The 13,548-nt window shown below is 45.4% G+C and overlaps 1 protein-coding gene across 3 annotated transcripts; it reads right to left on the bottom strand.

Moving 5' to 3' along the window:
• Positions 1-153: 153 nt before the first annotated feature.
• Positions 154-9,964, bottom strand: LOC125425426 (phytanoyl-CoA dioxygenase domain-containing protein 1-like). 3 transcript variants are annotated; one of them, XM_048483033.1, is made up of 6 exons: positions 9,778-9,964; positions 8,576-8,581; positions 6,491-6,566; positions 3,673-3,720; positions 397-452; positions 154-242 (listed from the first exon to the last, which is right to left on the bottom strand). In XM_048483033.1, exons 1-6 carry the CDS (start codon positions 9,874-9,876, stop codon positions 165-167), a joined length of 363 nt encoding a protein of 120 aa, XP_048338990.1. In that variant the 5' UTR covers positions 9,877-9,964; the 3' UTR covers positions 154-164. The 3 variants fall into 3 exon arrangements, with proteins under 3 accessions (XP_048338990.1, XP_048338991.1, XP_048338992.1); XM_048483034.1 differs by lacking the exon at positions 3,673-3,720; XM_048483035.1 differs by lacking the exons at positions 3,673-3,720; positions 8,576-8,581.
• Between the last annotated feature and the right edge of the window lie 3,584 nt (positions 9,965-13,548).

The following is a 13,548-nucleotide window of genomic DNA, read 5'->3' as shown; positions in this document are numbered from 1 at the left end:
GGGGGGGGGGGGCGTGGTGGGATTCAGCAGGTTCGCACCACTTCGGCAGAACCGGTTGTTGTAAAACGGTTCTTGTAAACAACCAGTTGTTAAATTATTTGAATCCCACCACGGGGGGGTGGGGGGGTATTTTTTCCACAAATCCCTTTTTTAAAAAAAGCGAGCTATGGTGACTGTACCTTGAAGATATACATACTCTGTACCACCACAGGGTTCTCAAAGCCAAGTTTCCTCACCAGGGCCTGTGAAGCATTCCAAAATAGTCTTAAATTTTCTGCTTAGCTACCGACAGAGACGTAATGTAAGAAGCATCTGTTTAAGGTCCAAAAACTCCTCAGCTCCTTGTTTTATAGCTATGATCCTTCAAGCAGAGGCTTTTGGCCATTCCTCACTGACCTGTACTTTTGAGGCATGAGTCATTTGCTTGAAGACAACGTCAAAGGCATGCAATGCTGCAGGAAAGAAGGCAAAAGAGGGCATTTCATTTCCCAAAGGGGAAATTTTTGGATAAAGGAAGCGAAATGAAAGCAGAGACCAGAACATTTAAATGAAAATTCCTTTCTGGCTTTGCATTGTCTCTTTGTAAGTACCCTACCTGTCGCAAATACTTGGTAGTTTCCTTAATGCTCTGGAGCTGCACCCACGAATCCCTGGGAAATGTAATTCTCAGAGGAACTCCCAGAAATTGTAGTCTTGTGTGAGGTCTTCCCAAATGCCTGTCAGAAACGTCCCATCACACACACACACCCCATCCACAAAACTACGCCCAGGAGTTCCTTGGGGCAAGGCTGGACAGTTGGTTTTATTTATTCACTACATTTATACTGGGCAGACAGGTGGGACCCAAGGTTTTGGTTTTTACGATATAAATATTCTAAATTAGTTTTTAAAATCTGTATTATTATAGGCGCAGAACAAGTATTGAAAAATCTTTTAAGTTTCCATAGTGATATTTTCTCTAATTTTATGATTTTATGCTTTAATTATGATTAATTAAAGATGAACCAAAGTAGGCCTTTTGCTTTCTGGCTTTTGTTACTAGCCAGATCAGCAAAAAGCCGGGATAAAATACCCTTTGTTCTCAATTCTACATAGGAATGTATGAGATTATGAACTAAGTTGTTTTCGAGGTCTTCTTGCCCCGGCCCGGCACCTTGAGTCTGCTCTTTTCTAATACAAAGCAAGAACATGGCTAAATGTTTAGGCTCTTTGTCTAGAAAAGTAGGACAGTAGAAAACAATAACTGATAAAGGGAAGTTGGGCCTAAGTTCATAAGACGTCAAAGGCAGAGTACTGACATCTTCCAATAAGGGCACTAGTTTGCCCCATCCCCACCCTTTCAAATGATGATGATGAACTTTGGGGTGTATTCTTTTTACTGCTATTCTGATGTAACCTATAGAAGTAAGAGACAGCAGCCATTTCAACGTGCTCCCCTGATCCTGTTTTGCCCGTTTGTTGGCGTGAATAAAATATTTATCTGATTTTATTCTTTTGTCGGCTTAAGCTTTTTGGCTTAAATATTTTGAACCCGTTACCATGCTGTAACATCATGATTGGTTAGGGGAAGCGCAACCCAGCACTCCTCTGCTTCTGGGAGCAAACATTATGGAGCTGCAACATCAACCAGTTTTGCAGAAAGAAGAAAAGGTCTTTGCACGACAGATAATCACAGGATGACTGAAAGTATCAGGAGAAGAGCAAAGGAGGCATCTGCCATATGCAGTGGCATATTTGCCTAGGGACATGGGATATCCTCTGTCCCTGGGCGCCACTAATCTGGTCACATGGGGGGCGCAAAATCAGGGGAGGCCCCATGTGACCAGGAAGACGGCAAGGCAGCAGGAAGTCGTCGTTGTCTCCAGATGCCCTCATCTTCAGAAGCCTGAGGATACCGCCCCCAGCCTCAACCCCCTCCCTCCTAGCTCCTGGCTCCCAGCCAGCGTCCGGCAGTCCCTTCTGCCCTCCCCTCTGGGGAGAGCAGAAGTGACTGACGTCCCCTGTCCCCCACTTTTATAAGCGCCCCGTCCCCGGCCTCAGTGCTTATAAAAGTAACTGACAGGTGACGGCAGTCACTTCTGCTCTCCCCAGAGGGGAGGGCAGAAGGGACTGCCAGATGCTGGCTGGGAGCCGGGGGACGGCAGCCAGGCTGGGGGGGGGGGGGGGGCGGAGCCCTGCCCTGCCCCAGGCATGGGGGGGCATCTGGAGATACACCCGGAAATACGCCTCTTGCCATGTGGTAGCTACTTCTGAGCCAGCCTTGGTCAGGAAGGGCAGGATATCAAATCCAATAAATAAGACTGCCGGCCATCTAGCTGAGTCCTCTCTACCCTGACTGACTACAGCTCTCCAGACTCTGTACAGCTGCCAGTCGGCAGTCTCCAACAGGAGTAAAGGGGTGGGGCCTGGGCCTGGTGCCCCAGTGTCTTGCTGGCATGCTGACTTCATTCCAGTAAAGCCATCCTGGGATAGTCTAGGATTGACAAAGACTATGGTAAACCCAAGACGTTTTTGCAAATCCTAGCATGCTCATTACACCTACTGCTGGGTTTTACTGGAAGTAATGTCAGCACACCAGCAAGATGCCTGCGTATACCCCATCCGGCCTTTCTTCCCACTGGCCTTTCAGCGTATAGCTATAGCAGAAAGAAGAAGAGTTGGATTTATATCTCCCCTTTCTCTCCTGCAGGAGACTCAAAGGAGCTTACAATCTCCTTTCCCTTCCTCCCTCACAACAAACACCCTGTGAGGTAGGTGGGGCTGAGAGAGCTCAGAAGAACTGTGACTAGCCCAAGGTCACCCAGCTGGCATGTGACTTGTGCACAGGCTAATCTGAATTCCCCAGATAAGCCTCCACAGCTCAAGCGGCAGAGCAGGGAATCAAACCCAGTTCCTTCAGATTAGAGGACACCTGCTCTTAACCACTACGCCACTGCTGCTCTCTTCATCCTGCCCTGCCCTCATCCATCCACGCCACCCAGCAAGTCTATTGTCCCATCACCTACTATGTGATACTTTAACAGAGTGTGCCAGAGATTGAAACTGGGACCTTCCGCACGTCAAAGGTGCTCCCCCATGGTGCTCAGTCACTGGCAAGCAATTTACTTGCAACAGGCAGCAACTCCTTCATAGAAACAGTGCTCAGCACCTACCCCCTCTTTGGGATACTGTCATACTTCGGGACCGCATTACCCCATATGTCCCGGCTCGACCTCTTCGTTCGGCAGAGGCCAATTTACTGGTGATCCCTGACCCCTCAATGATGAGGCTGGCCTCCACTCGGGCCAGTGCCTTTACGGCTCTGGCCCCTGCCTGGTGGAACACTCTCCCTCCAGCTGTCCGGGCCCTGCAGGACCTTGGCGATTTCCGCAGGGCCTGCAAGACTGAGTTGTCACCGGGCCTTTGGAGAGACCAGCCACTGAGTGTGTGTGCCCCCCCCCCCCATTCCATGGGTCTTTAATATCATCTAGACCCCCCTCCCTTCCAGGAGAACTGAGTTTAAGTGAGATGCCGATCTTGGGAAATGACTGCTGCTTTTATCCTATTTATAGAAGTGTATTTTGATGATTTTATATATGATTTTATGTTGTACACCGCCCAGAGCCCTTTTGTGAATGGGGCGGTATACTAAATTAAATAAATAAATAAATAAATAATAACAATAATACTTGCCATGGCCAATTTTGTTAAGAGATGCATCCTTTGGTACCAGAAAATCTCCTATGAAACAACCAACAGAAAAAGGCTGAATTATAAAGGGTATCACAGAAAAATAGAATATTCACGTTGTTATCATCCTTGGGATTGGAGATCTGTAAAGACAAACTGGAGTTCATACTGTACAGATACGGTTTTCTCGTTGGAAGGCTGTCTCAGATAACTACCAGTAAGTTCAACTGTAACTCATCTCAGAGACTGGACTTGGAGAAGCCAAATAATTCAGGGGGCTACGTTGAAGCCAAATTACATACTACATTAAGAATTTCTGGGAATGCACCAGTGGTGGAATTCAAATAATTTAACAACTGGTTGTTTACAAGCGCCATTTTAACAACACGTTCTGCTGGAGTGGTGCAAACCGGCCGAATCCCACCATCGGAATGCACCCACAGCGACTGATGGAGAAGATAATCTGCTTGAATATTCTCTTCCCAACCCAAAATCAATAACTCTCTCCTTGGGGAAGACTAGCATGCCAGGGAGAGTAGTTCTGTATATGTATGCAAAGCTCTGTCAAGTCCCAGGTGACTTGTGGTGACCTTGTAGGTTTTTCAAAGCAAACGGCATTCAGAGGTAGATTCAAGAGGGTAGTCAAAGCAGCAGAAAATAGAGTCCAAAAATAAAAATTTCTTCCTCTTAAAGGTGCCATGGCATTCAGAGGTGGTTTGCCCTAGGCTGGCTCTGCCTTTGACTTTTTGATGGTCTCCCATTGAAGTACTAACCAAGGCTGACCATGTTTAGCTTCCACGATTTGACGGGATTGGTAAAGTCTCGACACAGTCCATGTAATTTTGGATTTTTCTGAATTAACATTGTAAATTTTTTAAATCTTTGAAGTCATCTTTTCATTTTTCATCTTCGAAAATTTGACCAAAAGCTGAAGAAATTTTTCTTTTTAAGATTCTCTTTTGAAGGATTGTGATCCTCTGCTACTCGCCTCGGTCTTAGGGCCTTCTCTCTGATCCGAAACTCAAGTCAAAGAATGGCTTGATCATGCAGTTTGTTCCAAATGTATGGAATTAGCTCACTTAATCAAATCGTTGACTTCTTCCCTTGTTGTTTTAATGCTTTCTTCTAACTGTATAATTTTTTAAAAGATCAGTCCTTATTTCCTGAAAATTCCCCATTGTTCAGATATCATTGTTGGCATCTTTTTAGTGTCTGTTCCCTAGTGAAGATTCTGTATGCTAGCAAACATTTCTTTCACATTGCTGGAAATCTCCACAATCTCCAAGGAAGCGGATTCTTTCCTTGGGGCGGCTACTGTATATCAATGAATGGCCACCAGATGTCACTATGCAACAGTCACCCAAAGTCAACAGTAATTATCACAAGAACCAATCTTGCTCAACTCTCTTGTTCACGGATGCTGCCAAAATGGCATTTCTTTTCCAGTGTAATCGGACAATCTGCCAACCGGAGGAACAATCAACTCAGTATTATTTCATTGCCACAAAGCAACTATCACCTTCTGGCACCTTCACTTCAGAGAATCTCCGTAGGCAAATCCTGTTTTTATTCTTTTCAAGCAACTACAGTTCACTTGTCCTTTCGTACCTTCTACTTCTTTCTGGACTTATCAACAGTGGGGTTTGGGCAGTGGCGTATTTACCCGGGGACAAGGGGTACCCTCGGTCCACGGGCGCCACTAACCTGGTCTCGTGGGGGACGCAAAATTGGCCCCCCACGTGACCAGGAAGAAGACGGCAAGGCAGCAGGCTTTTCATCTTCGGGCACCCTCGATCCCGCCCATGTCATCATCAACATGGGCAGGGTCAAGCCGCCCCCCTGCTGCCCCCCCTTTGCTCCCGGCTTACAGGGAGCCAGCAGCCAGGAGTCCCTTCTGCCCTCCCCTCCGTACACACACCATTTCCGTGATAAAAAAATGCAATGCAGCTGCTTTTAGACCAAGTTTGGGGGAAGGGGGGGGGATGGACAGTACTCTTACTGTGCCCATATTCAAGTCCAGTAGCAATGGCAGAGATAAATAAGATTTTGAGGGTACAAGCTTTTGAGAGTCAGTTTGCTTTGTCTGACAAGTTTTGACTCTGGAAACTTCATACTCCCCAAATCTTGTTGGACTCTGAAGTGCTCCTGGATTCAAATTTAGCTGTTCTACTACAGACCAACACGGCTTCCCTTGGAGTCTTGTTATGCCTATGTTCCCCCCCCCCCCCCACCTACTGAGGCTTAAAGGAGTCTGGGTCGGGGGTAATTTTGAATTATTAAAAGTTGCATGGAGAAGGAGAAAGGTTGTCCACCTCTTCCACAGCACCCCAGTCCTGATTCCAGTCTCGCCTTTCCTGGGGGGATTCCTGTCCCCCCCTCCTGCTTTGAGCCTTCCCCAAACATAGACGGATTTTCAGTCCCAGAACCCCAGTGTCAACACAGTGTGACCTGGAATCCCATCAGACAGATTCTGGTGACCTTCCGCCAATTATTTCCTCTGCCTCAATTTGTCCTCTGCAAAATGGGAATATTAATTACTCTGAAGTAGGAGAAAGCTGTAAATCAGGGGGGGGTTGAACTCTGGTCCTTCAGATGTTCATGGACTACAATTCCCATCAGCCCCTGCTAGCATTGCCAATTGACCGTGCCAGCGGGGGCTGATGGGAATTGTAGTCCACGAACATCTGAAGCACTAGAGTTGGACACCTCTGCTGTAAACAGTCGTGATGATGATGATAAACAGGGCGAAAGGTTTCTAAAGTAATTTCTGCACCACTACCCGTTGCTCTGCACGCGACTAGAAGTAATTTATAGTGTTTACCTTTATCATCGAAAACACCTTTTTCAAAGAAGAACCTGATTTTGTCTCCGCTGGTTAGGAAATATTCTGCACTTCCCTGTTGGAGACGGAAACACAATGTTATTTTAACAAACATCAGAATTATTTATTTACAAGCTCTGGCAACAGCTAAAAGACTTCGCAGATTGTTTTTGTGGCATTTGCTTTTCATCAAACGCATGAGGTGCACCCTCTAATGGCAAATATAGACACACAACGGAGACCAAAACGAACGGTTAGTCCAAAAGACCATAAATGCAAGGCTCAAAGGCATTTAAAATAAGTACAGTGTCCATTCATAGTACTAACCAGGGACTTTCCTAGCTTTGCTTTGAGCATCTGCAATGTGAAAGGAAACCTCATTATTTCTTAAATGCCAAGTGAATATATTTCAAATCTACTTGTAGACTCCAGAAGGCCTAGGCATGTTGGTGAGTTGTGGTGGAAACGATGGTGTTGCATTGTGGGGATAAAAATGCAATATATACCCATATGTGGCTAGACTGTCCAGAAGTAAAATATTTGTGGGAAAATGTTATAATATATATAGAAAAATATGTAAAGGTAAAAATAAAGATAAACATAGATGTATTATTTATAGGCATATTGGATTATACAATAATAGAACAAAGAAAGAGAAAGTTTTTCAAACTCATGATCAGAGCGGCCCATGCAGTAATAGCATTGGGGTGGAAAGACAAAAAAATCTGGACAATGCAGAAATGGTTGGAATATATATGGGAGCAAATACAATTAGACATTTTTGACATAATGTCAAGAAATCAAATATGGCAAGAAAAACAAAACGATATGAAGTGGATCTGGACGGAATTCAAAGACTGGTTAAACGAAATCGGAATTACAGAAGAAAAATGGACAAGAAGATTGAAAAGAATGGACCTGCTGCTGCGCATCTAAAGAAGAGAAGAGGGGGGAGGGGGGAAAAGGGGCGGGGAAAGGATATGGAGGATGAAATATAAGACATACAATATAAATCTGTAATAATTCCGAAATATCAATAAAAATATTTTTTTAAAAAAAGAAAGAAACGATGGTGTTGTCTAGGGGGATCCTTGCGCAGACTAGAACCCATGTTATCAAATGCTTGGACCATCTCCAGCTGACAGACATAGAGAGAAAGAAACTGTAAAGAGCAGGGACAAAAACGCCATGGAAAAGAACCGTCAACATAGTCATGACGTTTGTCCATGAGATATGACCTGTCACAGCTCAGTTGCATTCCATGGTCCTTTGGACTCACCGTTCACACATTTTGTTCTTGCTGTAGGTAAGTATTTCTCACTACCAACTGCTGAGAACAGAAGATAAGAACAGGCCTGCTGGATCAGACCAGAGGTGCCTTTAGTCCCGTGGTGGCGAACCTTTGGCACTCCAGGTGTTATAGACTACAATTCCCATCAGCCCCTTCCAGCATGGCCAATTGGCCTTTGGCACTCCAGATGTTATAGACTACAATTCCCATCAGCCCCTTCCAGCATGGCCAATTGGCCTTTGGCACTCCAGATGTTGTAGACTACAATTCCCATCAGCCCCTTCCAGCATGGCCAATTGGCCTTTGGCACTCCAGATGTTATAGACTACAATTCCCATCAGCCCCTTCCAGCATGGCCAATTGGCCTTTGGCACTCCAGATGTTATAGACTACAATTCCCATCAGCCCCTTCCAGCATGGCCAATTTCAGAACACATGTGGCGTTTCCATTTAGTCTTCGTGGCCAATAGGCATGGATCGCTCTGTTTTCGGGAAATGTGTCTAGTCTCTGTCTAAGCAACTGACCTCTGCTACATATTGTGGCAGTGAGTTCCACAAGTTAATTTTGCTTTGCATGAAGAAGTACTTTTCTTGTGTCTGTACTAACTGTTGGATGAAGTTTTATTTCCCCAATCGTTGGGTTGTTTTTTGAACTATGAATCAATGTGTTTTGGATTTCAGCACTGTGTTTTGTAATTAAGGATCTTATCACAACGTAAACAGATTTTGGGTTATCTTTCCTGAAAAAACAGGATACAAACATTTCAAATAAAAGAAAAAAGTAGACCAATTACCTGCATCTTTTTTTTTCCACAAGGGGCCAGCATGGTAGAAAACAGAAGTATTGTTTGCCTTGAAAACAAACCTTATTTATAAAGAAGTATGGTCATGAACAAGGACGTAGGTAAGGGGGGGGGTTTCCTCAGGTTCAGACCCCCCACATTGCATGTCCGAAGCTCCGCCCCCCCCCCAGTTTGTGGGTTTTTGTATTTTTAAAGTGTTTTTTCGGGTTTTGGCCTGCAGGGGGCGCAGTTTTTAGGCTAGTAGCACCAATATTTCAGACTATCGTTAGGCGACACTCCTGATGATACCAGCCAGGTTTGGTGAAGTTTGGTTCAGGGGGTCCAAAGTTAGGGACCCCCAAAAGGGGTGCCCCATCCCCCATTGTTTCCAATGGAAGCTAATAGTAGATGGGTCTACCCATTTGAGGGTCCATATCTTTGGACCCCCTGAATCAAACTTCACCAAACCTGGGTGGTATCATCAGGAGAGTCTCCCAAAGATACCCTGAAAGTTTGGTTCTGCTAGCTTAACAATTGTACCCCTGACAGCAGGCACTCCCCAAATTTTCCCAGATTCTCTTTTTAAATTCACCCCCGGCGTGGATTTAAAGGGAGAATCTGAGGTCCCCAGTTGAAAGTGATGCTGTTTCAGGGTGGGGGATCATCCACCCCAAAATAGCATCACTTTCAATATTGTTTTATCTGGGGACCTCAGATTCTCCCTTTAAGGTGGATTTAAAAGGAGAATCTGGGCTCCCTAGTTTAAACACCATTGAAAGTGATGCTGTTTGGGGGTGGATTCCAGCATCACAGCAGTCGCCCATGGGGGGGTGGGGGTGGGCAAACCTCACATTTTGCACTGAGCTCCATTTTCCTAGCTACCCCTCTGCCTGGAGGGGAGAGAGAAGGACTGCCGGCTGCCAGCTGGGAGCCCAGCTGGTGGGGGAGGCAGGGCGGGTGGGTCACGGGAATCTTCCATCCCTATCCTCGGAGAGCTGCTTTTATAAGCACTTAGGCTGGGGGTGGGGCTTGGGGAGGCGTGGCCACGCCCCCAGAGGCAGGTGGGGGCGTGGCCTCGCCCTCGAAACCCCCCCCCCATACAAAATCTAAAACTACATCACTGCACACAAGTCTGGAAAGAATACCCGTGTGTTATGATGTGCTGCATACTTGAGTTTTATCGAGGGGCTTTCCCCCGGAGTTTGCTTCTATACCTGGTCCTGGAGCTGCTCTTCGTGCTTTGTTGAGAACTCGGTGCGGCAGTGAGGGGGCACGTCCATTTCCGCAATGATCTTCTGGATCCGGTTCTGCATTGCCTCACACTCCTCAGAGGTGAAAAACCCTTCCAGAGCCAGGAAGCCATCTTTGTGGTACTAGAAAACAGCACACCGGAGTTCAGGTTCTGCCGGAGGGAGAACTTTTCAGAAGCCCTTCATGGGTTTCATCATGGCAGCCCCAGAAGACCACCAAGAGGCAACATGGCAGGACAGAGCGAAAGAAAGCCCCCCCACCCTTGTGATATGAATAGGCTAAGCTTATAATGTTTTAAGCCATTGTATTTAATCATGTAAGTCATATGAGTGTAATTCACGGGGCACCAAGCACTTCAGAAACTTACTTTCGTTGGAAGAAACGAAACTCATAGAGCAGCCGGACACTGAGCTTTGATTTGGGAAAACAGGGCCCCTCAGTAGAGCTAAGAAGTTAGCAGAAGCTCACAAATACAGATAAAGATGAAGTAAAATCTTAGTTGGTATAGAAACCAGTAGTTGGTATAGAAACCTTTTACGTAAGGCATAGGTGTCAAACTCGAGGCCCTCCAGATGTTATGGACTACAGTTCCCATCATCCACTGCCAGCAACCCAGATCAACCTGGGCCTATAAGACATAACAACAATGCTGGCAGGGGATGATGGGAACTGTAGTCCATAACATCTGGAGGGCCGTGAGTTTGACACCTGTGACGTAAGGTGTTTCTGACTTAAGTTTCACTAAAAATGGGGAGTGGGCAAGGTGTATAAGAGGTGGGATGAAATGGCCAGGTCTGTACGTCTTCTTGACTCAAACCAACGAGCCAAAGACAAGGAGGTATGTTTTTACAGCTATAAATTATGTTACGCAGACGGCAGCACTCCGAACCTCCTCTCTGTCCTTCTCGACAAAGGAGAGTTCCCTCTTCTGCGCAGAATTGAAAGAAAACAATAAATTTCTGAACACTGAAGAAGCTTTGGGATGGTTATTCATAACCGGCTATTGCCTTGAGGACAGGGCTTTTGACCTGCTGTGCCTATCACTTGTCTAGCACCACTGACAGGAGCGGAGGAAAAGATTTTGCCCAAAGATCCTTGCCACAATTGTCCTTTCTGTGCATGCCTCCCCGTTTCGTTCCTGTTTCCAACAGAAATAGAACATCCAAAGCTAAAATATCAGACTTAAAGCAGAATATTTTTTGAAAAATAACCATCCTAATTTATTCCTTTTTCCATGTTCAGAAATTAAGATGCAAATTTTAAACCTAATATTGGGATAAATAACGACTTAATGTTCATGGGTGTAATGGAGGATAGAAGGGTAGATAAAAAATATAGCTATATGTATAAAATAATGATCAAAGCAGCACATGCAACAATAGCTTTAGGCTGGAAAGAAAAGAAAAAATGGACAATCCAGAAATGGTTGGAATACATCTGGGAACAAGGGACACTGGACATTTTCGACATAATAACGAAGAATAAACTGCGGCAAGATAAACAGAGCGAAATCGTGAAGATATGGACCATATACGCGGACTGGATGAAAGAAGCTGGAGTCAATGAGGAGAAATGGGAGAAAAGATTACAAAGAATGAACTTACTGCTGTTTGTTTGATAAAACTATGAAAAATATAGGGGGGAGGGGGGAAAAAGGGGAAAATGTATTGTTTGAAAACGAACGAAGAAAAGCATTAATATAAAATGTAATATTCAAATGATACAATATTTTTTTTTAAAAAAAAGCAAATTTTAAACCTGCAAATAATGAGTTGGGGGCTGTTAGGAAACATAGGAGGGAGGGAGCAAATTAGAATCCCTCAAAATGCCGCCCCCCGTGGTTTCCCTTCACATGACTCTCAGCTGCCTTTATTGCTCCTTCCGCACATGCAGAACAATGCACTTTCAAACTGCTTTCAGTGCTCTTTGAAGCTGTGTGGAATAGCAAAATCCACTTGCAAACAGTTGTGAAAGTGGTTTGAAAACGCATTATTTTGCGTGTGCAGAAGGGGCCTATCATTCTGCGTCTTCTGGAGCAGGCTCCCTGACCAACAGGCTGGGTTTCCTTACTTTGGGTAATTTTACAAAGTTTTTTTCCAGTATAGAAGAAGAAGCCAAGCTATATCACAGTATCTTGCAATGCCGTTTTTCCACTGAGCACTGGGGTGGGGGTGGGGTGGGAAGCACATATGGGGCATCCCGCATCCTACTGGGTGCCAGGCAGCCCTGGACAGGATAGTAGGGGAGGCAGGGGAAAGAGCAAAGGTGACAAAATCTGCACTTGCAAGTCAAAATGGCCTCTCATTGGACTGTCAGTGGATTCACTTTGCCCTTTGTCCTATTCAGAAGCTTATAGAAAATTAAAAGGTCAACTATTGGATAGAGAGTTCTCGACCCTAATCACCCGCAGCCAAGAAAACGTGCTCCCCCCTGTAATTTTCTCTCCCATTTGAACGGGGCCACTTGGCACGCTACCTGTATTGATTAAACCCTGCTCAAAGGAGAGCCATAATGCTTGCCAGGTTTAATGTTATGCCTTCTGCCTTGTTACATGGCATTTAATAGGCAAGAAAAGGCTGAAAGATTGTGCCCATGTAACGATGGCTCAGTTGAATCTCTGGCCCACCAATGACTACACTGCTCAGATTCAAGGAAATCAGATCCAAGTATGTGAATCTTACTCCTTTACATTTACCCGATCTCCCCGTTTTAATTAGATTACACTACTTGTTGGACAATCCTGATCCTTCTCAGACTTACTCCTGGAAATTACTAAACGCCAGTAGATTTCCTTTGACCTAACATTTATTTCCTGTATTGTATATGCTTTTTAATCCGTTTTTATTATTGTTGTACTGTTGTCTACGCCAATAAAGGCTTGCAGCTGCATTTGCAAGTCAAACATGGGTTCCACAAAGTCACCGCAGTAAAAAATAAATGACCTGGTTTCATGTTATGTTTGAACTGTGTTCAGTTCTGGCTGCTGCGTCTGAGAAAGGGATGGCACACCTTTTCCATGAAGAAAGGCTAAAGAAACTTTTTTGTTAAGAAAAGAAGACGGCTAAACTAGACGTAATAAGAGCTTATAAAATTATGCATGAGGTGGTGAAAGTCAATAGAGGGAACTTTTTCTTTTCTCCCATAGTACTAAAACTCAGGGGCACCCGATGAAGTTGATGCGCAATAGATTCAGGACCGATAGAGGGAAATACATCTTGGTTCAAAGAGTAATTTCATTGCGGACTTCATTGTCAGTAGACATGTTTGGTCAGGAGCATGGATGGCTTTAAAAGGGTTAGCCCAGGGGTAGGGAACCTTTAACACTCAAAGAGCCATTTGGCCCCGTTTTCCACAGGAAAAGAAAACACTTGGAGCCGCAAATAATTTTTGACATTTAAAATAAAGATAACACTGTATATATTGGGCTTTTTTACCTTTTACTCCACTCATTCTGAGAAGCGCATGGATGCACCCACCCTGCTGCCTGCAGGGCGGGCAAGGATGAAGCCGGCAGCTCGGCCTTGCAGGCCGCTGGGAAAGCACCCGCCCCGCTCCAACGGGGCGGGCGAGAGGGGAAGCCTGCAGCGCAGCCCAGCCGGCTGCGGGCAATTGGTGCGCCTGCCCTGCTGCCTGCAGGGTGGGCAAGGATGAAGCTGGCGGCTCGGCTCATGGAGCCACAGTGCAAGGGCAGAAGAGCCGCATGTGGCTCTCGAGCCGCAGGTTCCCTACCCCTG

Source organism: Sphaerodactylus townsendi, unplaced genomic scaffold (assembly GCF_021028975.2).
Source record: "Sphaerodactylus townsendi isolate TG3544 unplaced genomic scaffold, MPM_Stown_v2.3 scaffold_445, whole genome shotgun sequence".
Taxonomy (NCBI): Eukaryota; Metazoa; Chordata; class Lepidosauria; order Squamata; family Sphaerodactylidae; genus Sphaerodactylus; species Sphaerodactylus townsendi.
The sequence above is the reverse complement of the archived record's forward strand: the minus strand, read 5'-3'. Positions and strand labels throughout refer to the sequence as shown.

Bases quoted from the DNA above. Each gene is read 5' to 3' on its own strand.
- LOC125425426 (XM_048483033.1), bottom strand. From the start codon at position 9,876: ATGCAGAACCGGATCCAGAAGATCATTGCGGAAATGGACGTGCCCCCT. The intron at 3,721-6,490 runs GTAAACACTATA...GTTGTTTCATAG, and splicing joins AGGTGTTTTCGATGATAAAG to GAGATTTTCTGGTACCAAAG. The intron at 243-396 runs GTCAGTGAGGAA...AATGCTTCACAG, and splicing joins CTCATGCCTCAAAAGTACAG to GCCCTGGTGAGGAAACTTGG.